We start from the raw sequence: 23,839 nt of genomic DNA on the forward strand, positions 1-23,839 counted from the left end.
GGCGGGTCCGAGGCGGGAGGGAGCGGGGCCGAGGCGGGTCCGAGCCGGGAGGGAGCGGGGCCGAGGCGGGTCCGAGGCGGGAGGGAGCGGGCCCGGCCTGAGGGTGGCGCCGCCATTTCCGGAAACACTTCCATTTCGGCCGCCGTGCGTCACTTCCGTCCCGTCGCCTCCGGCCAATGGGGAGCCGGGGGCGGTTTTGGCGGCGAATGCGAAGCGCGGGCGGGAGGCCGCGGCGGGCGCCCCCTGGCGGCGGGGCGGTGCCGCGATGGCGGCCGTGCCGCAGAACAACCTGCGGGAGCAGCTGCAGCGGCACTCGGCCCGCGGGGCCCTGCGCGCCGCGCCGCCGCCGGCGCGGGACCGCCCGCCGTGAGTACCGGGGCCCGGGGCGGCGGGGCGGGGCGGCCGCCGCGGCCGGGGAGTCACCGGGGCTCCTCTCCTTGCAGGGGCTTCACCTTCAAGAAGGCGCCGCGGGGCCTCGGCGCCGCCGCCGTGCTGAGGGACAAGGACGTGAACATCTCGCTGGCCCTGCCCGCCTCGGCTCCGCCGCACGCCAAGGCGCCGCCGCGGGGCTTGTGTGCCTCCCCCGCGGCTCCCGCGGCCAGGCCGGCCAGCGCCGCTCCCGCCGGGAAAGCCGGCTCCGCTCCCGCCGGGAAGGCCGGCCCCGCTCCCGGCCCCGGCCCCGGCTCCGCTGCGGGCCCCGTTATCACCATCGGCGATGAGTGGGATGACATCGATGACTTCGACCTGTCGGGAATCGAAAAGAAGTTCTGTCGGCCGCCGTTGGTGTCCCCCAAGGGGCTGCGAGCCCCCGTTAAGGAGCCCCCGCGGCCCGGCCCCAGCCCGGCCCCGCGCGGCTCTCCCGGGACCCCGGGGCCCGGCGGCGGCGGGGAGGCGGCGGCGGAGGCCGAGCCGCGGCCCTGCTCGCAGCGCTCCGTGATCTGCCTGGAGGACTCGGCCGCGGGGCCCGGCTGCGGGGAGCGGGATGCTGCTGAGCCGCGCCGGGATGCGGGCGGCGCCGGGGCTCGCCCAGGTAAGGGCCGTGCGCAGGTTCCCGGCTGGAAGAACCGCTGGGTGTGCAGGCACCGGGCTGGAGGAACAGCTGGGTTTGCACCCCGGGGCTTGGCTTGGCGTGGCTGCTCGGGAGCCACGGGGAGCTCTGTGCTCGGTACCCCCAGCCTGGAAGCGGGGCAGCGTCCTGCCAGTGCAGGAGCAGCAGCTGCTCGTGTACTGCAGTTACAAATGTATGGCATTCCTGAAATCATCGATAATCTATAGGGATGCTATGGAGAGAAAAACACTCAGAAATTTCATGCAGAAGAGACCGGAACAGACCTGAATGAAATAAACCAGAAAAAGTGATTGCTCTCCATTTTTAGCACAAGTATAAACACAAAAGAACTCCAACTCTCAGTTATGATCACAAAATTCCTGCCTGTCATTGCTTTGGCAGCTCTGTCCCACAGAACCGCTTTATTTTAGATTCCTTACCTCCTGTGTTTTGAAACTTTGGACCTTTATTTGGGAAATTAACATGTTTATGCCACTGAAAACATCAAAGAATGTTCTGGGATGCTGCCCTTACACTGAGTGGTGAAAACATTTGTGAACTGTATTTCTGTTTTTAATATTTTCTTGTCTTTTCCTTTCTCTGTGAAATTAATTTCAATAAGTTAATGATATTGACCTCTCTTTGTAGGATTTGTCTTTGAAGACACAATACATGTACATTTACCTTCCAGTTCCAGTACAGGGATTGTGCCAGCTACTGAGTCTGCAGTCTTTTAAGGCTAGGATTTCATATAATAGGAGCTTTTAATAGAAATAGGTTTTTATATAAATCGTTTTTAGAGAAAAGTATTGCAGAAAAATGGACCTCTTCAGTGTTTCACTTCTGCCAGGGACAGGTGACTGTAGGTTTATTTGTATCACTTTTCCACTTCAATGAGGGTTTGTGGGGATTTGTCTGTCTGTTTTACTGGGGAGACAAGGGAGCAGCAGGTTTTATCCTCTGGAAGTCAGAAGCTGGATCAAACGAGTGTTTGAAATCTGGCTGCTGTTTTCCCCTCTGTCTGTGGCAGGCTGACCCAGTGTGCAGTGCTGCCCAGCAGTCTCAATGCCCTTCTCTTGCAGCTGGAGGGGGCCAGGAGCCACAGCGGGCTGGGAGCAGCTCCCCAGCACTGGATGAGGCCGCCTGGCCGTGGGCAGGTGCTGACATCGAGGAGGATGACCTGGACATCATCCCTCCCTCCCCTGAGGAGGAGGAGCTGCCGCCCTTCTCCCCCTCTGCACAGAGTGCCAGGTAACCAGAGCTCACTGCTGAAACCATCTGTCTGGTGCAGGAGCACAAAAGTACCAAAAACAGCCCAAACTCCTGCTTGTTAACGAGGCGCAGATTGAGCTCTGTCTCTTTGCCGCTTGCCAGGTTGATGACTGGCAGCTGCAATTCATGCTTTATCAAATACTAATTTTATGGCTGATAAAATTAGTTTTAGCTGGCTTTCACTTCAGAAAAAAGCAGAGTGACTTCTGTAGTGGGATGGGAGAAAATTCCACATGTTGGCACCCAGGATGAGATGACTGCTCAGCTCTTGGGTTCTGCCTGGGCCTTCAGGAATTCATCATTTTCACACATCTTAAATCCCACTGTTCTGTGGAAGTGCCTCAGTTTACAGAGATGTGTATTTTCGTGGCTTTTCCTTTTGGTGTTAGCAGCGTTTTCAGAGACTCTCCCACTGGAGGAAGGTGCACACCTCGCAGCTCCGAGGCCAGGCAGGAGAAAGTTCCCTCAGCACATCCTGGTGATGCCAACGCAGGAGATTCAGGTACACAAAATGCTTTGGAAATTCATATCTCTGATTTTGGGGATAGTTTGTAACTCTTTAGTATCCTGTGTAATCCAAGAACATTAACAGATGGAGAATGAACATCTGTAGATGGAGAGTTGACATAAATGGTTGGATTGTAGACAGATAATGAAAGACAAGGGCAAAAATATGTAGATTCATGGAGTTCCTGCACACAGAAACAGTTTCTTTGTGCACATGGACTAAAAGTATGTTGGAAGTAAATTGTTCAGACTGATTGACTGCAATCACTGTCCTCTGGAGGGTGGTATCCCGTGGGCTTCGTTGTGGTGCAAGTGCCTGTGCTGAGCGCCCTCCCCGTGGCAGGTGAGGCCGTGCCGGTGGCGCCGCGGCTGCTGGCGGTCATGGAGGCCATCTGCGAGCTGGTGGATGCCATCCCCCTGCAGGAGCTGCAGGCCCTGCGCTGTGCCCGCGCCCTGCTGCAGCACCGGGACCTCAGGTAGGCGGCAGCGGCTCCGTGTGGAGCAGGGAGCTGCCTGCAGGTGTCCCCAGCGCTCTGGAGAACGAGCCAGGAGGGCTTTGGGAAGCTGGGAACGCTGGCTGAGGGAGGGAACAGAGTACCCCAAAGTGGTGCCAGAGTGAGGAACCAGCTCCACGGGCAGCCTGAGGAGCTGCCTGGCACCAGGTGCTTCTGCACCCGCAGGGGATGTGCTGTAACCTGCCAGGTGTCCTCCTCAGCTCTCCTGCCACGGGCATTCAGCTCAGCGTTGTCTCCTTCCTCGCTGACTGCAGGGATGGGGATTTCTCTTAATACCCCTGAATGTGTCATCTTCCAGTGGAATTATTGCTGCCACAACCTGCTGCTCTGTCTGCTGCCTCACCTGAGGCACAATGCATGGACAAAGTATTGGGATTTGGGATTTTGGTTAGATTCTTCCTAGACTGGAATCATTGAGCTTCTGTAAATGTTCTCAGTACAGCAACTTGTTTTATTTCTCATTGCTGTAGTCAGACATAGTCTTTAGAAAGTACCTAAAAACGTGATTTGGTTCAGCCATACTTTTAACTTTAGGTTTTGCTTCTTAAGGATTTCTTTTTTATATTCTACCTTGCCTGGATCTGTTCCTTGCTTTTAGAAATTATTTTATATTGTGTCTGTAGAGATGATGTCACAGTTTTGTCATTAGTTTCTTCTGGTGGTATTTTCTCTTCCCTAGATTTGTTTGAAATCATTTTCAAACATGGTGACTCAGAACCATATGTTATGTGTTTAATAGCAGTGAGACAAAACTGTTTAATGAATGTTGTAGAACTTGGTAAATTATCGCTTGTGACTAAATATATATTTTTTTCATTCCTCCTTCCCTTGCTATCTCTCCCAGGAGAAAACTGCTGGCTAATTCTGTCAGTTTGAAACAGAATGGCATCAACACCACTGTTCCTAGAAGCTGGAAGTCTCCCATGGAGCAGAGCCCTCGTGTGTGTCCTGGTGCAGGCTCTGGCCCAAGCTGGGGCTTCAGTTCTGACAGAAACTCCCCCAAATCCACAAACCTCCCGTTGGTGCTTTCTGTTCGTCCCAGCGGCTCTTCTGCCAAAGCCAGCCAAACCCTGGACAGCTCTTGTGCTTCAAGGCAGGGTGCTGAGGAGGGGCCCTGCCCGGGCCCTGCAGTGCTGCCTGGTGCCAGGGCAGGTGCCAGGGAGGGAGCTTCCCTCAGGCTGAGCCTGCAGTCCTGCGACAGCAGCTGGGACAGCAGTCCCGGGCCGAGGAGCGGGGTGCAGCCCCTGACCAGCACAGCCCTGAGAGCCCAGAGCACAGCCCCCGCTGCGGGGCACAGCCTGGGCACCGACGATCTGGAGCTGGACGCGTTTGACATCGATGACCTGGAGGAGGAGGACTGGGACAGCGCGGTGCCCGTGCCCGCCCCCGCGGTGCCACCCGCGCCGCTGTGCCCGCCCTGCCCGCAGGGGCCTCCTGCCCGGTCCCTCCTGTCCAAGATCATGTCCAGGGCCAAAGGGTCGGCTGTGGGCTCCACTCCTGCTGCTCCAAAGCCAGCCCTCCCCATGGCAACAAAGAACCATCCAGGTGAACTGCACTCCTGAGGGTTATTGGGGTTTTCCATTTTTAAATTCTTATTTATTTCTTTTTGAATCTAATACCAAGTAACTACTACAGATCACATCCATGCCTTTTGTTTCTGTGGAAGTTTCTTTTGGTTCCTTTTTTGCAAAGTCATCTTGGGTTTTTTTTTTTCCTCTAAATGATGCTAATCTTGAATATTCCCTTCCTGTGCTGGTTTCAGGCTGCTGGAAGATGAAGCTGCTAAAATTGGAAATGAGGGTATTTCTATGTTTTAGTTAAATAATGATTCTGCAGCTTTTCATTCAAAGCTGTACAATGGTTTTCACTGCAAGATGTTCCAGAATGGGTTTGTGGAAGCAAACTCAGTCCCTTAAGGGCCCAGGGTTGGTCAGTGTCATTTCAGGTTAATATAGGGACAAGCTGGCAAAAGGGGAGGTGAAAATCAGAGTCACAGAATGGTTTGGGGTGGACGAGACCTTAAAACCCATCCAGTGCCCCCCCTGCCATGGCAGGGACACCTTCCACTATCCCAGGGTGCTCCAAGCCCTGTCCAGCCTGGCCTTGGGCACTGCCAGGGATCCAGGGGCAGCCCCAGCTGCTCTGGGCACCCTGTGCCAGGGCCTGCCCACCCTCACAGGGAACAATTCCTTCTGTAACTTCATGTCATAACTTGCTCTAATTACATTTTTTTTGTCTTCCAGATCCAGTGGTTCATAACCCTGCACTGGAGCGTTTCAGGGGCATGAAATTTCCCCATTCTGCAGAAATGATGAATATATTCCACAAGAAGTTTGGGTTGCACTGTTTCCGGACAAACCAGCTGGAGGCCATCAATGCTGCTCTGCTGGGGGAGGATTGTTTCATCCTCATGCCCACAGGTACAGGGTACCAACCTGCAGCTCCTTTTGCAAGCTTTGGGACAAGCTTTTCTTTTCCTCTGTGCCTTTGAGCTACTGGAATTCTGTGACTGCAGGATTTCAGGACTACTGTTGCACTGGGGTATTTTGAGTGAGGGGATTGAATTTCTGCTTTCCTTAGTAATTCACACAGTAACTCTTCCTTATCCTACAGGTGTCACTTAGTGGCAGGCATCGGTCGAAATGTGTTGTTTCCAGAAGTGCTGTAAAATGGGAAATAAGGAGTAGGTGTCCATCCCTTTTCTCGATAGCCAACCCTTGCTGTGTTGTCTCATCCTCACAGGAGGTGGGAAGAGCCTGTGCTACCAGTTACCAGCCTGTGTCTCTGCCGGGGTCACCATCGTTATTTCTCCGCTCAGGTCGCTCATCATCGATCAGGTTCAGAAGCTCAAGACTTTAGATGTAAGTTCCAGCAGCTTTATTGAGTGAAGCTGCAGGTAACTGGATTAGAAATCTGAAATTTTACAGCAAATCTTGTGTCTCCCGGATATAAACTGCATAAATAGATTAGGTGGACACTGTGAACGGCACAGGAAGTTGCCTGGGAACAGCTAAATTGGATGAACTCGAATATCTTGGCAGTGTGACCGCCGGATTTATTGCTGCTCCTGGTGTTGGGTGTTGCAGCTGTGTTTTGCAGAGCGGGGGCTGGTTCTGAGATTTGTGATCACTCGCCTACACAGGAGCAGCCTGGCCCTGCAGTGGGAGTGAGCCCCAGGGGCTCCTGAGCTGGGGGGATTCTGGAGGAGCTAAATGTCCTTGCAAACATGGTATACAGAGCAGAAATGCATGTGCAGGAGATTACAGGATCCCAGGATGGCTTGGGTTGGAAGGGATCTTAAAGTTCACCTGGTTTCACCCCTCACCATGGGCAGGGACACCTTCCCCTGGCCCAGGCTGCTCAGATGTGTGTTCCAAATGTGTGTTCCCAAGGCTGACTGCTTAGGAAATGGTTTGTAATGAGAGGTTGGGAGCTTCTTCATTTGGAGGTTCTGTTTTGCATGCAATAAAGCTCAATATATGTATTTATAATTTTTTTTTTTAATATAGATTGCTGCAACATACCTGACTGGTGACAGAACAGATGCTGATGCCTCAAAAATCTACATGCAGTTGTCAAAGAAAGACCCTGTGATAAAGCTGCTGTATGTCACCCCTGAGAAGGTCTGTACTTCATCTTCAGTTGTAAAACCATAGGGGCTACAAGGGGGAGATGTGAGGTGCTGAAAATCTGCACTCAGAGTAGGCTTCTGGGGAAAAAATGCTAGGTTTTGGGTAACTCATTAGGAATCTATATGGATGTAGCTAATTTCAGTCAGTAATTAGCCAAGAATAAGGACTGAGTATGTCTGTAAAATGTAAATTCCTGCAACAAGCTCCCATGCCCAGCTGTTTCAATCTATCTTGATGCACATCAGTGTTAATCACTGTCCTGTAGCTACTAAATCCAGACTGCTCTGAATAGGGTGATACAGGGAAAATGCAGCATTGTCAGGGTGATAGGGAATTGTCAGAGCTTGCCTTGGGCTGCATTATATGCCTCCTTAAAAATATGTTATTGCACAAAAGCTTTGTAAGAGGGAGCTGGTTAGTGTGCTGATTGTGTTTCTCTCTTCAGTATTATTTTTCCCTGTTTCCTGACATAAGTAATTTAAATTTACTGAAATTTCCTCAGAATAAGGGGCCTTGGGGTGGGTGATCCCAGAACCTGGTGGGAATTCCCACAGCAGCTGCTTGGTTAGAACGCAGCTGGCTGGGATCATCTCTGTGCCTTGAGCACTCAGCTGGGCAGTGCAGGGTGATTCTGCAGCGCAGGACAGTGGTCTGTGTGCTCTCAGCCAGCCCAGCTGACACCTGTAGCCCAGGTATTTTGCTTTCCATTGCCACTTGTGGCGTGTCCCAGGTGTGCGCCAGCAGCCGCCTGATGTCCGCCCTGGAGAACCTCTACGACAGGAAACTCCTGGCACGTTTTGTCATTGACGAGGCCCACTGTGTCAGCCAGGTAAAACCTCCCCTTGTTTTCAGGAATGCCAGAGGACTCAGCTGGAGCGTTGTACTGAGTTGCACTGAAATTGTGTTTTCCACCCAGTGGGGCCACGACTTCCGCCAGGACTACAAGCGGCTGAACGCGCTGCGCAGGAAGTTCCGCTCCGTGCCCATGATGGCCCTGACTGCCACCGCCAACCCCCGCGTGCAGAAGGACATCCTCAACCAGCTCGAGATGCTCAAGCCACAAGTGTGAGTTGCTCGGCAGGCTCCTGGAACCCTTTTTTTGTGCCACAGAATTTCTGAGTGGAAAACTTAGTGAAGTAAAAAAAGCCTCACAGAGCTATCTAAAATCCTTATGTGGCTGTATCTGATGAAATTAAATTAAATTAAACGCATGCATGGAATTTAATAGGAGGTAGATTTTAAATATTAACATAAGAAGCAAAAAACTTACCAAGCCCCTCCTTGCATGATGAAGGAAGCTGTTTAACACAACATAGCTGTATCCATAAGGCTGACGAGCACCATGAACTGTCACATTTCAGGTTTACAATGAGCTTCAACAGGCATAACTTGAAATATGATGTGTTGCCCAAGAAGCCAAAGAAGGTGGCGATGGATTGCTTGGAATGGATTAAAAAATATCACCCCCGTGAGTATTCAGCAGCATGATGCCCACAGGCCTTTTCATGAACCACTTCTCAAGGCAGTAAAAGCTTTTATAATGCTATAATAGTGATATATTTACCAGAAAAGCAAGATGGGGGTAAAGTGATATTACTGAAAATGGGAATCAGATTTTTGTGCATTCTAAAGTTGAGAATTTAAGTTAAGATGGAAAAGTCAATTATGGTGATGCTCTTGAATGACCCTTCTGGAGCCTGCCAGAGCTTTTAGGATCATGTCTTCAGAGAATAAAGGTCACCCAATATCTTAATTGTTTAATTGCGTTGGTCTGCTTATCTGTAATTCCCCTTGAAGCTATCTTCAGAGATTCCCATCTTTCTAGGCTCACTTTGGAGTCCTGCAGCTCCTGCTGCTGGAACTGGATTACACCAAGCTCCCTCAGAGCTTCTCCCATGCTGTACCCTCAGAGAGAGCATTTCCTGGAATGCTCTAACTCTTGAATTATATAGGTTTCGTTCATATATGCTAAATCCTGAGATTGCGAAATACTGATGAAGAAAACATTTCTTCATTCTACCTCATCAAAAGCCCAAAAAGACTGTGTAGGAAAGACTGTCAAGACTATCTGTACTAATAAAATAAGTTCTATAGTGAAGCAGTTATATCTTTACTCTTATCTTTATTCCTCTGGGGAGAGGTCGGTGTCTGCTTGGCAGGCTGAGCAGGGAAAGCAACTAAAACTGTACTGTAGTTCAGATTTCTTTTCCCATCTCTTTGCAGATGACTCTGGGATAATCTATTGCCTTTCCCGGCACGAGTGTGACACCACAGCAGCCATCCTGCAGAAGGAGGGGCTGGCTGCCCTGGCCTACCACGCCGGCCTCACCGATTCCAACAGGGATCTGGTGCAGCAGAAGTGGGTTAATCAGGAGGGATGCCAGGTGAAGAAAAAATGGGAGGAAAAGGGAAGAAAATCTGGGCACTTTTATCCCTCTTGGCCTGGGAAATAATAGGGAAGTTGTTATCACCGAATGCAGTATTGAATAGCTGATCCCAGCAGACCTGCTGGGGCACAGCTCCCACCTTCCACTGGGAATTCTGTGATGGAAAGGTTGTAGCACTGCACCGAGGTGTGCTACTCCAGCAGGGAGGACCTGAGCAGGGCAGGGCTTCAGAAACAGCTCCTGGCACACTGCTGTGCAGAGCCTGGGGTTTGGGTTTTCCTGTGTCTGGAGTGGCTCCTCCAGCAGGAGGGGAGGTTGTTGCTGTTTTGTGCTTGTTCTGCACTGTTACAGCTGAAATTCTGAGTCCTCCAGGTTTGCCAATCCAGGTCCCTCATGGAAAGGTCTGCTTTCCATGCAGTGCTGCAGGAGTGATTTCCATAATGTGTGTCTAGAGCATTATGATCTCCTTCCCAGGTGATATGTGCAACAATTGCCTTTGGAATGGGCATCGACAAGCCCGACGTGCGCTACGTTATCCATGCGTCCCTTCCCAAATCCATCGAGGGCTACTACCAGGAGTCTGGCAGAGCTGGCAGGGATGGAGAGATGTCCCACTGCCTGCTCTTCTACAGCTACAGTGATGTCACCAGGCTGAGAAGGCTCATCCTGAGTGAGTTCTCCTCTGGGGACTTGGAGATGACATTGCAGCATCACATTGTTGCTGGTCTCATTTTAGCCTGTGTTACTTTCCTTTTACAAATGCCATGGATAGTTCAGTATTGCAGGGAGGGAAGAACTGGGAATCCTTACCTGGATGGTTTTCATTCAGGTGCCAGGAGCAGGATTTTTGTCACCTGTACTTAATTTTAGTTAAAACCATTTTGCTTCACAGAATCATGGAATTGTTAAGGGTGGAAAAACCTTTAATATCATCAAATCCAACTGTCAGACCAGCTCCACTCCCCTGTTCACCACTAAAACTTGTCCTCAAGTGACACATCCAGATACTTTTTGAGCACTTCCAAACATACTGACTCCATTTAGGGCATCCTGTGCCAGGGCTTTGCTACCCTTTCTATGTAGAAACTGTTCTTGATATCTTATCTAAATCTCTCGTGACACAACTTGAGGCCACTTTCTCTCATGCTGTCATGCTTACCCTTCTCTTGATTTTTGTCATTCTAGCCTTATTTTCCTTCTCCAGTTCTCTAAAACTTGAGAGATAAAATCTGTCCTACATCTGTTCTGTACTAACCCACTCATCTTTTCTTGAGCGAAGCCAATATTGCGTTTTAAACCAAGGCAGTATTGCGGGTTTTTTAAGCACAGCCAGTTTTTATTTGCATTCCATGAAAGGGCAGAGGTGCAGCTTTAACAAACACCACTGAATTTGCTGTGTTTCAGTGGAGAAGGATGGGAACAGCCACACGAGGCAGACCCACTTCAACAACCTATACAGCATGGTGCACTACTGCGAGAACGTGGTCGAGTGCCGCCGCGTCCAGCTGCTCGCCTACTTCGGGGAGACCAACTTCAACCCCACCTTCTGCAAAGATCACCCAGAGGTGATTTGTGACAACTGCAGTAGAAAGAAGGTAAACCCCAAAGGTTTTATTTGTAGTGGTGTTAAACTGAATTTGTATTTAGTTGCATCTATAAGCGGTTACACGACAGGGAAGGGATCCTGATCAGTTTTGTACCTGTGGATATTGTGTCTCAGCTCTGTGCTTGAAACATTTCCTTATACAGCTGTGATTGGAACCAAATTTGATGAGGATAATGTCTCATTCTAATGTTCTAGAGCGCAGCAGGATAATTACAGGAATGCTTCCCAAATGATTTACCTTGATTGCCAGTATTTACCCAGCAATCTTGCACCTCACTCTACACAAATAACCCTGGGGGGATTATATACAGTCAGTTGGACTGGTTTTGTGTTATCACATCCAGAATCTCTGTGACTGTATCACTGAAGGTTTCTAACTTGGAAGTCACGGTTTCTTTATTTGGAACAAACTCAATTCACAGCTGAGAAAAGCTCAATCATGGAAACTGAGGTTGTCAGTAACAGCCTGGATTAGGGCAGGAACACGTAATGGCATGTCCTGATGGGGTGTGACTTCACAGGATTATAAATCACGGAATGTGACCGAGGATGTGAAGAGCATCGTGCGGTTTGTGCGCGAGCACTGCGCGCAGGCGGGGCGGGTGAATGGCAACAGGAACCCAGGCTCTGGCAGGTACACCCTCAACATGATGGTGGACATTTTCCTAGGTGAGTGTTCTCCCAGAAACTCCTCAATGACCTGGTGCACAAATCCCTGACCAGGAATCAAGAGTGTTGTGCAATGCCAGCAGGTGTTAAAAAAAAACGTGTATTTCGCAAAGTTAATTTTCCCAGGAATCTTGGTGGTAAGTGATCCAAAATAAATGAAACTGAAGATTTAATCCATTTCAGGTTGCTATAGTGATAATATTGGTTTTCCAGTGTTTAAAGGCTTTTCTGAATGCAAACAGACTGCCTTGGGAATCTCCCACACATCTGTAAATGCGTGTACATGGGCTTTGTGAGTACAGGCTCATCCTATGCTTTCTGTTGCACAGGTTCAACGAGTGCCAAGATTCAGTCTGGAATATTTGGGAAGGGGGCTGCCTATTCCAGGCACAATGCTGAAAGGCTGTTCAGAAAACTGGTCCTGGACAAGATCCTGGATGAGGATTTGTACATCACAGCTAATGACCAGGCAGTGGCATATGTCATTCTGGGAGAGAGAGCTCAGGCTGTGCTGGATGGGTCACTCCAGGTGTGTAACTATTTAGTTTCTTGAAGGCATTGTTTTAAGGAAGGTGCTGTAGTTTTCCTTTAGCATATTCCCTCGGGTAGCTTAAACACAATTTGCCTCCAGCTGAACTAACGTCTGGTAGATGGAAGGAACAGAATCCAACACGTGTGATTCCTAGCCCAGTATTCCAGTAATAATATTGTGGGGCAAAAAGTGAGTTTGAGAGGCTTGGAGAGGTCTAAATCTTTCTCTTCTTCCCCACCCATCTAATTCCTGCTGGACAGTGAAGGAAAGTTCTGACCTCCACAGAAAGATGACTAAGAAGAGAAAGAAGAAGAACCAGCACTCCCTTCTTTGTTTTCTACTCTATTTTTTCCTAGTCATTGGTGGGATATGGTGGAATAGGCACTTCATGAAGGTCGTGGAACAGTCCCAGGTTTCTTGAGGCAACACCTCCTCTGCATTAGTGCTGTGTTTGGAGGAGGACAGAGCCCTGAGCATTACCCCAGTGACCTCTGTTTGAAGCCAGCTGGGAACTGGGCTCTTGGAGGTTTTCCTTCTCTCTAAACTCTTCCAGCCCTTTGTTGAGGAAACTGGGGTGGGGCTGAGTAACCTGTAAAAACTTACTTTAAAAATGTATGCTGGGTGAACAGCTTTTTTTGGTCCATCAGAGGATATCTCAGTTTCCTGTGCTGTGTCCCTGTGCTATCAGTCAGGGTGTGCAGGAACTCCCTGGCAGCAGTTACAGATGGCTCATTTAACAGGTGGAGTTCCACGAGACAGAGAGTGCCAGTGCCATCAGAAGGCAAAGGGCTTCCATGGCAAAGATGTCCCAGCGGGAAGAGATGGTGAAACAGTGCCTCAGTGAACTTACAGACACCTGCAAAACCCTGGGCAAAGTCTTTGACGTGCATTACTTCAATATTTTCAGTACTTCCACCCTAAAGAAAATAGCAGGTAAGGCCAGGTTTCTCAGAAGTCCTTTGGGGCTTCTGCATAGAAGGGCATGGAAAGGAATTTATTTCCTTCTTTATAAAGAGGTATCTTTATAAAAAGTTATTTGTTTGACATGTCTGAGGGTTACTTTTGTGCTGCAGAAACCTTGTCCTCAGACGTGGAGGTGTTGCTGCAGATCGATGGTGTCACAGAAGACAAACTGGAGAAGTATGGTGCAGAAATAATTAAAGTGATGGATAAGTACTCAGAATGCTCCATCCCAGGTGTGCTTTGTACCTCAACATGTACTTCTGTTCAGTGCCTTTCTCTCCTTCTCTAGCAGATGGTTGATTCAAAAATTACCATGGTTTAATCACAAATAACTAATTTTTGCAGTTCAATAATTCCAAAAGGGAGCAATCACTTTCGGAACACACCAAAGTCTTTCTGCCTTCCCACTAGAGATAAATTCAGGGGTGGGGCAGTGCAGAGGAGGTGAGGAACGGCCAGGACAGATGTTCTGACACCAGCAGGGTGTCCTGACTGGCCTGGGTGCTCCCTGACTGAGTTGGTTTTCCCTCCCTGCCTGTGTAGAGGATGCCGCCTGCCCGGGCGGGGACACGGCCACGGGGAGCACGGGCTCGCTGGGGAGCGATGGGGAAGCAGAGGATGCAGGCACAACCTCCAGCTATTTTGGCAATAACACAAACCAGAGGAGGAAGAGGAAGCGGGCGCCCACCTCCAGGGACTCCAAGAGGAAAAGGACGGGTGGTGGTGGCAGCCAGCAGTTCCACCCCAGAGGGTACGTGCCTGGGGTCACTTCTCTCTGCACAGTGATGGTCCCAGAACTGCAGTTACCCCACTGCATGGGCTTAAATAATGGTGTTAAAACTATCCAGGTGCCTGGTCAGAGCTGCTCCGCTCTGCTTTTCTGCATGTTTGCTTTAGAAAGCTGGTGAGGAAGGATATTTAACAGTTGTCCTCACATTTGACTGTTGCAGGCTAAGCAGGGAGCACTCCATTTCAGTGTTCTGCCATAGCTAGCATTAGCAGGCTCACCAGGTTCCTTGCTTGAAATCACAAACAGGTCTTAAAACTTTAAACACTTGATGGAATATTTGAACTTCAGCCCCTTGTTAATTCAGATTCTCCTTCTGATTGTATCATGCAAAGCAACACCTGCATCTGCTGTTGGTTGGTCTTGAGCTTCTCAGGCAGATCTCCCACTTCCCAAGGATTTCCCCTTCCCTCCCCCAATTCTCATCATTCTGCTCCCTGTTTTTTGTAGCAAATGGTTTTCCCAGCCCAGCAGGTTTTGTCCCACCCTTGGCACTTTCCCATCTACTGGAATATCTGTCATTAGCTCTGCTGCCTTGGAAGTGTGACTTGTGGTTGCTGCTGACCCTTGGGTACATCCCAGAGCAACAGCTGTACTGTTTGCATTTCAGAGGTCGTTTTGCAGCCATGTGTGTTAAAAAAAAAAAAAAAATCACAAAATGACTGTGTAGTCCTCCGGAAAATGCAGTGGTGGTGCCTGTGTGAGCGCAGGCTGGTGCAGGGGCCAGGGCAGGTGCCACAGGTGTCTCACACACGCCTTCTCTGATTTTTGCAGTGGCTACAGCAGGTACAGAAGGACCAAGAAGCTGCCCAGTTCGAAGGCTTCAGCCTCCTCCGGTGCCAGCTCTGGGTCCTACAGCGTTGGTGGCACACAGGGAGCTGCTGGGAAGCTGGCCATGATGGCACTGCCCAAACCCAAATCCAGGAGCTTCCTTCAGCCTTCGTATTCCATATTTTAGCTGGGAAATGCAATTACTGGATGAATTTCCCGAAGATGGAATCACTGTTTATTAAATTTTTGTTTCGTTTGCTGCTGCTGAACCTTTTGGGACTTGTGTATTTGTTGAGTACAAAAGCTCACATTAAATAAGTATTTTTTAACTTGTCAGTTTATTTGGGCCTTTCTGCTTGTGAGTGGTTCTAGACACTCTCCCCTGCTGGTGACTCCTGCCTGTGCTGCTGCTGTACAGCCCCCTCAGGGACATGATCATGACCACAGATGCTGGGGGCTGCGGCTGCCTCTGTCCTCGCTTGCTCCTGTCTCAGTGCTCTGGAGCTGGGAGCTGGGCTGCTCCTCTGGAAAGAACAGGTTGGGAAGGAGAAAGGTAATGAATGGTTTTAAGTTATCTATTTGATTCCCCACATCCTGGAACTGGGAGTGTCTAACCCTGCCCTGGGTGTGCGTTTTTTCAGTTACTGCTTTCTTTTTTAGCCAAGATCTTGTCGGTGCCGTGGCGCAGGGCGCGGGCCTGCCGTTGGCCGGGCACGGCGGTGTGGGTGTGAGGGCTGCTGTGCCCCGGGCAGGGCAGGGCAGGACGGGCCGCCCCTGCGTGCCTGGAGCCCAGCATTGCATCCGCTCTGCCTGGGCACCGAGTCCGCACGCCTGGGCTTGGGAGGGACCCTAAAGCTCATCCCTGCCACGGCAGGGACACCTTCCACTGTCCCAGGCTGCTCCCAGCCCCAGTGTGCAGCCTGGCCTTGGGCACTGCCAGGGCTCCAGGGGCGGTCCCAGCTGCTCTGGGCACGCTGTGCCAGGGTCTGCCCACCCTCATTCCACAGGGAGGAATTTCGCACTGCCCAGCGCTCCGTGCCCAGCGAGAGCCGGGCGGTGCCGGCGCTGAGGGCGCTGAGGGCGGGCCCGGCCGGCCGGCCCTGCGCGGGCGGGAAGCGCCGCTCCGCCCCGCGCGCGCCATGGCGCTGTCCCAGCCCGGGCCGCGGCAGCCCGAGGAGCCGGCGGCGCACCGCCGGCAGCAGCTGCAGGTCCGGGAACGCGGGAGGAGAGGCGCTGGCATGGGAGGGGACCGGGGGCTGCCGGGAGAGGGGACACGAGCGGAGCTGGGCTGTGAGGGGAGAAAGCGGGGGAGGTGAGGAGCGGGGCGGGCCGGGTTCAGGGCCCGCCGGTGCCGGGGGTCCGCCCGCGGGTCCCCGCCGACTCCCGTTCGTCTCCGCAGGAGTCCTCCTCGCCGGGCCCTGCCGAGCTCCGTTCCCCCCATCAGGAGTCCTCCTCTCCGGGCCCCGCCGAGCCCCGTTCGCCCCATCAGGAGTCGCCCCCGGCGGGCCCTTCCGAGCCCCGTTCGTCCCCGCAGGAGTCCCTCCCGGAGGGTCCCACCGAGCCCCGTTCGCCTCCGCAGGAGTCGCCCCCTCAGGAGTCGCCCCCGGCAGGCCCGGCCGAGCCCCGTTCGTCTCCGCAGGAGTCCCTCCCGGAGGGTCCCGCCGAGCCCCGTTCGCCCCCGCAGGAGTCGCCCCCGGCGGGCCCTTCCGAGCCCCGTTCGCCCCCGCAGGAGTCCCTCCCGGAGGGTCCCACCGAGCCCCGTTCGCCCCCGCAGGAGTCCCTCCCGGAGGGTCCCACCGAGCCCCGTTCGCCCCCGCAGGAGTCCCTCCCGGAGGGTCCCGCCGAGCCCCGTTCGCCCCCGCAGGAGTCGCCCCCGGCGGGCCCTTCCGAGCCCTGTTCGCCCCATGAGGAGTCGCTGCCGGCGGGCCCCGCCGAGCCCCGTTCGCCCCCTCAGGAGTCTTCCCCTCAGGAGTCGCCCCCGGCGGGTCCCGCCGAGCTGGGGCCGAGCGCGGCCGCGGGCCTGGGCCGGCAGCTGCGGGTGGTGCTGACGCCGCTGCCCGCGGCGGCCTGGCCCCAGAAGCGGCTGCGGAGGGCCCGCTCCCCGGCCCGCAAGAGGCTGTGCCGGGAGCCCGAGAGCGGCCCCGGAGCCGCCCCCGGCTCCCCGCCCGGGCCCAGCTCGGCTGCCCGCGGCCAGGACGGGCTGCGGGATGTGGACAGCGACGGCAGCGACGGGGGAGACGCGGCTCCGGTGAGTGCCCGGCCCCCGGTTATTATATTTACAGAAATAAAGCTTTTAAGTGTTTTTCTTCTGTAAGTGGGTTTTATTCCCCCTTTTTAACCTCTGGCTGGCAGTGTCCCACTTCATTTTACCCTTTCACTGAAGTTTTAAATTCTTTATTGAGTCTCTTCATTATTGCTTTCATTATTAAAAATTTTGTTACGGTTCACTTCATAGAGTTAATGCCAGAGTAAGTTTTGTAAAGCAAACCGGACCCGTATGGACAGTTTTGTTGTTGATACGTGACCACCCCAATTTGTATGGTCTTACATTTGTTACTACATTTGTTAAAAATAATTTAATCAGTTCAGGACTCACTTCTCTGAGCGCAGGACCACTCTTGCAGCCATGTAACTGTATGATGGAGAGTGACTGTCTTCTCGTTCTGTAGGATGGATACGCCCAGCTATCAGCCTATGAAAGGAAAAGACTAAAGAACATCACAGAAAATGCTAAATTCTTTGCTGCTCTAAAGCTGCATGAGGTTTGTATTTGGTCTAAATAGCATCAAAATGCTCTTTCCAAGTGTCATAATTGCACTGTCATCCGTCCTGGTGTGAAACCCTTTCCTCACTGGGGCAGCTGTATATGAGGAAAGCCATGAAAATCACGGAATCCTGGAATGTTTGGAAAGGACCTTAAAGCCCTTCTCATTCCACCTCCAGCTGCGGGCAGGGACACCTTCCATAGACTAGGGTGCTCCAAGCCCCATCATGGCCTGGAACACTTACAGGGATGGGGCAACCACAGTTCCTTTCTTATTATTATAAATAATGGCAGTAAGTTTATCACTAATAATTGTATTTTATACTGGTTAATGCTTTATGCTCATTATGTATAATTAGTCTCTTTTTTTCTCTTTAAGTCAGCTGCAAGACTTAACCAGCTTACCACTAAAAGGCAATCTCGGGTCACTAAAAGGTACAGTACCAGTAGATGAGATTTATATCCTTGATTCTTCATTGTGGGAGGAAAAAAAATATTGGGAAAAGGTGAGGGGAAAAAAAAGAGAGGGCGTGGCCAAGGTGCCAGGGAGAGGGTAACCAGTAAATGTGGAGGCGAAGACATTGGCCATGCCAGAACAGTGCCAGGCGGAGCAGAAAATGAGCTGAAGCCCAAATAAGGAGTCAGCTGTGTGATGGGAGAAGGTGGGAACGGCTGGGTGGGTAAGGAATGAGGAGAGCTGGGAAGGGATGCATCCCAGGGAAGCAGGGGCGGCACCTGCTGTGCAGCGCAGAGTGCTCGTGGTTTGTCTCAGTGTCATGGATGGAAGAGCGGGGCCAGGAGGGGCTGGTGTCCGCCAGCTGTGCCCGCGGGTCTGTCCCTAGCTCTGCTCTGTGGCTGAGATGCTCCGGTTGTTGCAGGGCCAAGCCTAAGAAGGCGGAGGATGAGCCGGCGCGGCGGCGATCCATGCGCCTGCTCAGGGAGCCGCCGCTGGACGTTCCCTTGCTGGACACGTTTGCCCGGCCAGAGGCAGAGGAATATGTGAGATGGGGACGGGCTGCAGGAGGGCTGGGTGCACAGCAGCTTTCTGAAGCCGCCGCTGGTGACGCTGATGGGCGGCACTGGGCACTGCACTGAGGCGTTTGGGAGCTGTGACACAGGGACGGGAAGGAAGGCTCAGTTCTGTCGCCCCGAGCAGGTGCCACGGGCTCACCGTGAGCCAGGCAGTGCTCTGTGGCCCAGGCTGATGGCATGGTGCAGTTGGGATCCGCAGAAGGGTCCTGATGTAGAATGTTCCACATCAACAGCCCATAGAGCTGAGCAGCCTTAAATCCAAAGGTTTATTACTCCAGTTTTTATTTCGCTGTAATTTCTGAACTGGTTTTATTTTCCTGGGTAATATTTACCATCTCTTTGGAGCAGTGATGGAGCAACAAGTAAAAGGCATGGTGTTCTGAGAAATGGGAATTTAAGTCTTCCATAGAGCTGTAGAATAGATTTGAATCTGTAGTAAAGGTCTTGCTGCAGTATCAGGAGAGGAAGAAATCCAGGGAGGCAGTTGTTCTGTGCTGCCAGTGAAATTCTCTTTATTTTTTAATAAGGTTATGATCTCACCTTCTGTTTTTACTGTTTATTTCCTGTCCTAGTGTAGGTGTGTTCTCAGAATGTCTGGTGGGGAAAGTACCAGTTCACCTTGTTTTTGGTTTAGTTGGTTTGAGTTACAAAAATTGCCAATGTCCTCCCAGCCTCAGGTTCCAGGCGGACCTTTGCCCATGGTTCCAGAGTACCAGACAGAGAGCAGTAAATGGACAGAGGCCTTACTGAGCACGTGGATGAGGATAAGTGAGGTATTACTGGTTTTATTTATTATTTTTGAATAATGTAATTTCACTTGGGCTCTGATTTTGATTAGATATCTCCTTTCTGTGTGTAGGTGAAAGCAGAAGATGCTGAGCGGGACACACCTGACATAAAGAGGTAATGTGAAAACAGCAGCCAAAACTGGGGATTGTCTGGCCCCCCTTCCTTCCTTCCCTACTGAATGTTTTGGTGGTGGTTGTCATTTTGGTTTTCCAGGTACCAGGAGAGCCTGAGCAGCATGGTGCTGAGAGAGGAGAACATCAGGAAGGTGGTGAAGTCCCGGGTGTGTTCCATGGCCATCCACCCTTCCGAGAGCACCATCCTTGTGGCAGCTGGAGACAAGTTGGGGCACGTTGGCCTCTGGAATGTGGTGAGTGCTTCATGTGCTCCTCGCCTGAACAGGTGTGTGGTTCAGGACAGCTGCAGGTGGGACACAGCCTGGGGTGGCATTTTGTCAGGCTCTTGAGAGTGTTCTAGGTTTTTTCCATTCTTAGGGATAATCCTCGGTGGTTGTCAAGAGTGATTGTCAGAGTTGCCAGAGCAGCTTTCCCTTTTGCTCTCCCTTGGATTTTTCTGAAGTTTGAAAGCAGAATCTTCTTTGTGGGTTGAACCAGAACTTGGTCCAAAATGACCTGTTCAGTTTCTTTTAAAATAACAAAATGATGCAAAAGTTAGAAGAGAAGACAGAGGAGATCCTGTGTTCATGCAGTTTGGGTCGCTAATTCAGCCTGAGCTCTCAGTAGCCCAGTGTGTCCATATTTTGGTGTGGTAGCAGAAACCAGCTGTGCGGGTGTGCCAGGTGCTGCTGTCCAGGCCCCGGGCTGGTGGTGGCTACAGTGGCACTAATTGCAGCAGGAAGTTGCAGCTTTCCATAATTAGGGACCAGAAGCAGTCTCACTGTTCATATCGCCTGTGCTGTTGTCTCCTCTCACCCAGCACCCTCTGCCTCCTCCAAAAAACATTCAAAAGCCAGAGATTTGGCTCTAAGAGTTGTAGTCATTAAAAGAGATAACTGCAGTGATCAGCACCCGTGTCTGTGGGATCTGTCGTTTTGCAGAGCTGCGGGACGGAGGAAGGAGCCCAGACCTTCATCCCTCACAACTTCCACGTCAGCTGCATGCACTTCTCCCCCTGCAACCCTGCTCACCTGCTGTCCCTCAGCAATGACACGCTGCGCTGTGGCGATGTCACCAGGGCTGTCTTTGATGAGGTGAGGCACTGCTGGGAAGGTTGGGTCTGCTTGTACCAACTCATTCTTTGGCTGTTTTATTACCAGGAAAGTTCAGGTTCTAGTTCCACAAGGACATATGGATCAACATTTAATTAACGTCACATAAATAGGGAGATGTTTCCTCCTCACCAAAACCCAGAGACAGCCTGCGTTCTCCCACTTTCCAAGTTTACATTTCTGCACATGATTAAAAGCTTCTGGAGCACTGGAGAAGGGAAAGATATCCTTAATCCTTGTTCAGTGTGTGCTCAAGGCCAGCAGCTCTTTGATTGCTGGAACACAGAGGTAATAGTGCCTTGTAAGAGCTCTGACAGGGAATTTGGAGTGTGCTGTCGCTGGTCTGGTTTGAATGGTTAATTATCTCCTAATTATTTCCCCTGTGGAAAGCATCCTGGTTTCACAGAAGGGTTACCTGCACAGCTGGATGAAGCTGTCACATGGGCTGCCTGGTTTTTAGTGAGTTAAAGAGGGAAAGGATGGAACCCACAGCCCAGGGAGTGTTTGGGTGTTGGAACAACTGCCTGTTCCCTTTAATTCTGGTGACATTTAACCTTCCCTGGGCTCAGATCTGCAGGAGTGAGGAAGAATTTTCCTGCTTTGACTTCCTGGAAGAGAACGCCTGCACTGCCATAGTGAGTTGCTGGGACGGGCCCGTGGCTGTTGTGGACAGACGGACGCCGGGCGTGTCCCCAGAGCTCTCTGTGGACATTGGCTTCAGGAGGACACGGACAGTCCACGTGCACCCCGTGAACAAACAGTATTTCCTGGCTGCTGGCTCCGTGTACGTACCCAGCCTGAACAGGCTGGATTTTCAGTGCTCTCTGTGCTGGGGACAGCTGGGGCTGAGGAGTTGCTCAGCCTCCATTTACAGTCAGAGCTGTCTTGGTCCTTTTAGAAAACAACTTTTCAGTCCTTAGCAGGATTTAAGGTGGGATTTGGTTTGATTTCCCAGATCAAATGGGAATCAGATGGGCCCTGGTGGGTTTTGGCACAGAGGGACTGTGGAGGGCTGGTTGGGGAGGGTGGTTTTGGTGCTCCCAAAATCCCTCAGAGCCACCATTTGAGTGGATATTGAAGCTCTGAACCCATTCCCACACAGCCTGCCCTGCTCTAGAGCTTTTTTGGGTGAATGAAGGATAATTAAATGAATAATTAAATGAAGTGTTTGTGGTACCTTTGCAGGGATGTTTGTGTTTTTGATGTTCGGTACCTTCGGAACACCAAGGAGAACAAGCCCCTGAGCTCTCTGACAGGACACACCAAAAGTGTGGCCTCGGCCTATTTCTCACCTGTCACTGGCAGCAGGGTGGTGACAGTGTGTGCTGATGACCGGCTGAGGTAAGGCTGTGGAAGGAAGAATCCTCATGGGAAATACCAACTGTTTGGGTGATTTATTGTCATTATTATTATTACTATTATTACTTCTCCACATGACCCATCACTGAGCAGCTTCTGTCTTTATCACTTTAAAAAAATGATAATGATTTACTTGCATTAACATTTTTAATGTAGTTTTTAATGAATTTTTGCTTTGGTTGTTTTTTTTTTTCCTAATTCTCGTTTTCCCTCGAGATATTTAAAAGTAAAAACATACAGGTTCTTGTTATCTTTAAAAAACAAACAAAATGAAAGCCCACAAAAACAGCCAGCCAAAACCTGGCTGGTAAACACAAACACAAAATGCTCAGAAATTAAATTTCTTTGTAGCTGGTACTTGAAATAATGATGATATCAGCTCTTCTGTAAATAGCCTACCATTTCATCATTTAAGCTGCTGTGAGTTGCTTGTGTTAGAGGTTCTTTTTCTCCTGGTTACTTTGTGGCTGTAATTTAGATGATTACCTGATTTAGTGTGGGCTGGGCAGTTTTTGCCCCGGGGGGTGAGACCCCCAGGTTCATGAGGTGGAGGAGCAGGTGGGATGCCGGGCTGGCCTTTGGGCTCTGCAGCCCCTCCTGCAGAGCTGCCAGCCAGGTGGGCTGCAGGTCCAGCTGGAAGCAAATCCAGTTCTGAGCACATGCAGTGGTTCCAGCTGGGCTGGCTCCAGCTGGGGTGCTGGTGCCCGTGGCCAGGCCGGCTGGCTGAGCAAACTCCTGGGCCCCAGGAGCTGGAGCTCTGTGAGGGAAGGGCTGCCTTTCTAGCACAGGTTCTTGGTGTTAATGTGCTCTTCTGTGCCCAGGGTCTACGACACCACGTCCTTGTCATCCACTGTCACACTGCTCAGCTCCATCAGGTAAGGACAGCACACCTGGGCCAGGGCAGCGCCGTGGCTGCTCCTGTGGGCCTGGAGGGACAGGGCACAGGGAGTGGCTCCCACTGCCACAGGGCAGGGATGGGTGGGATTTGGGGAAGGAATTGACCCCTGGCAGTGTCCCAGGCCAGGCTGAACAGGGCTTGGAGCACCCTGGGATAGAGGAAGGTGTACCTGCCCATGGCAGGGGTGGCACTGGGTCATCTCTATGGTCTCTCCCAGCCCAAATCATTCTGGTATTGCCCCATCCTGCCCATCCCAGGACAGGGATCTACTGCAGGGATCTGAGCACAGCAGTGTGAGCGCTGAAGGTTTAGAAGGCAAGGGAGAAGATGGGACATAAATGATGATTTAAAATGCTGGATTCACCAGGAATAACGTTCCTCTTGCCCTGCAGGCACAACAACAACACAGGCCGCTGGCTGACCCGCTTCAGGGCCATCTGGGACCCCAAGCAGGAGCACTGCTTCCTGGTGGGCAGCATGGCACAGCCCAGGCAGATCGAGGTGTTCCAGGACACCGGGAAGTTGCTGCACTCCTTCTACAACGTGGACTGCCTCGGCTCCGTGTGCTCCATCAACGTCGTGCACCCCAGCCAGAGCATCCTGGTGGGAGGCAACTCCAGTGGCCGCCTCCACGTGTTCAAATAGAAGTGCCTTAGGTCTTTATTTTTTACCTCCCTGCACTGACTTTGTTCATTCTGTATTAAGCAGTTCCAAAGCTGACTGTTGTTTCTCAGGACAGAAATGTACTTTGAAAGTCTTAAAATAAATAGTTTAAACTGCCTTTGGCACCCATGTCTTCCATGGAAATAAAAGTGACCCTTGAGCCCCCAGCTCCCTCAGCCACTCCTGGGGTTCCAGCCCCTTCCCTGGACATTCTGCAGCCCCTCAGTGCCTTCCTTGTGGTGTGGGGTCCAAAACTCCCGGGTGAATTTGTGAAATTGTGCTCCTGGAGTGCAGAGACGTGCGAGGGACTCACCTGCAGCTCTGGAACTCTCACTTCAGTGAGAAGCTGCTAAAAGACCAAATTTCTCACACTTTGAGCCGTTTTCATAAGAAAAATCAGAATCGCTGAACAAAGCTCAT

At 51.5% G+C, this 23,839-nt stretch overlaps 2 protein-coding genes across 2 annotated transcripts; both read left to right on the forward strand.

Annotated features, from left to right (window-relative positions):
- The first annotated feature begins 134 nt into the window (after window positions 1–134).
- On the forward strand, window positions 135–15,030 carry BLM (BLM RecQ like helicase). The gene is made up of 21 exons (XM_059482381.1): window positions 135–366; window positions 444–1,224; window positions 2,079–2,299; window positions 2,710–2,822; window positions 3,171–3,303; window positions 4,187–4,887; window positions 5,586–5,762; window positions 6,085–6,203; window positions 6,852–6,965; window positions 7,705–7,803; window positions 7,891–8,039; window positions 8,336–8,442; window positions 9,198–9,358; window positions 9,836–10,031; window positions 10,766–10,956; window positions 11,489–11,636; window positions 11,966–12,165; window positions 12,909–13,101; window positions 13,242–13,364; window positions 13,675–13,882; window positions 14,693–15,030. Exons 1-21 carry the CDS (start codon window positions 266–268, stop codon window positions 14,874–14,876), a joined length of 4,419 nt encoding a protein of 1,472 aa, XP_059338364.1. The 5' UTR covers window positions 135–265; the 3' UTR covers window positions 14,877–15,030.
- Window positions 15,031–15,806: 776 nt separating this feature from the next.
- On the forward strand, window positions 15,807–23,536 carry WDR76 (WD repeat domain 76). The gene is made up of 13 exons (XM_059482368.1): window positions 15,807–15,897; window positions 16,089–16,937; window positions 17,359–17,451; window positions 17,833–17,888; window positions 18,332–18,452; window positions 19,157–19,258; window positions 19,345–19,388; window positions 19,488–19,641; window positions 20,329–20,481; window positions 21,069–21,283; window positions 21,685–21,840; window positions 22,680–22,733; window positions 23,149–23,536. The coding sequence occupies exons 1-13, from the start codon at window positions 15,829–15,831 to the stop codon at window positions 23,399–23,401; spliced, it is 2,319 nt and encodes a 772-aa protein (XP_059338351.1). The 5' UTR covers window positions 15,807–15,828; the 3' UTR covers window positions 23,402–23,536.
- The last annotated feature ends 303 nt before the right edge of the window (window positions 23,537–23,839 follow it).

Source organism: Ammospiza nelsoni, chromosome 14 (genome assembly GCF_027579445.1).
Source record: "Ammospiza nelsoni isolate bAmmNel1 chromosome 14, bAmmNel1.pri, whole genome shotgun sequence".
Lineage (NCBI taxonomy): Eukaryota > Metazoa > Chordata > Aves > Passeriformes > Passerellidae > Ammospiza > Ammospiza nelsoni.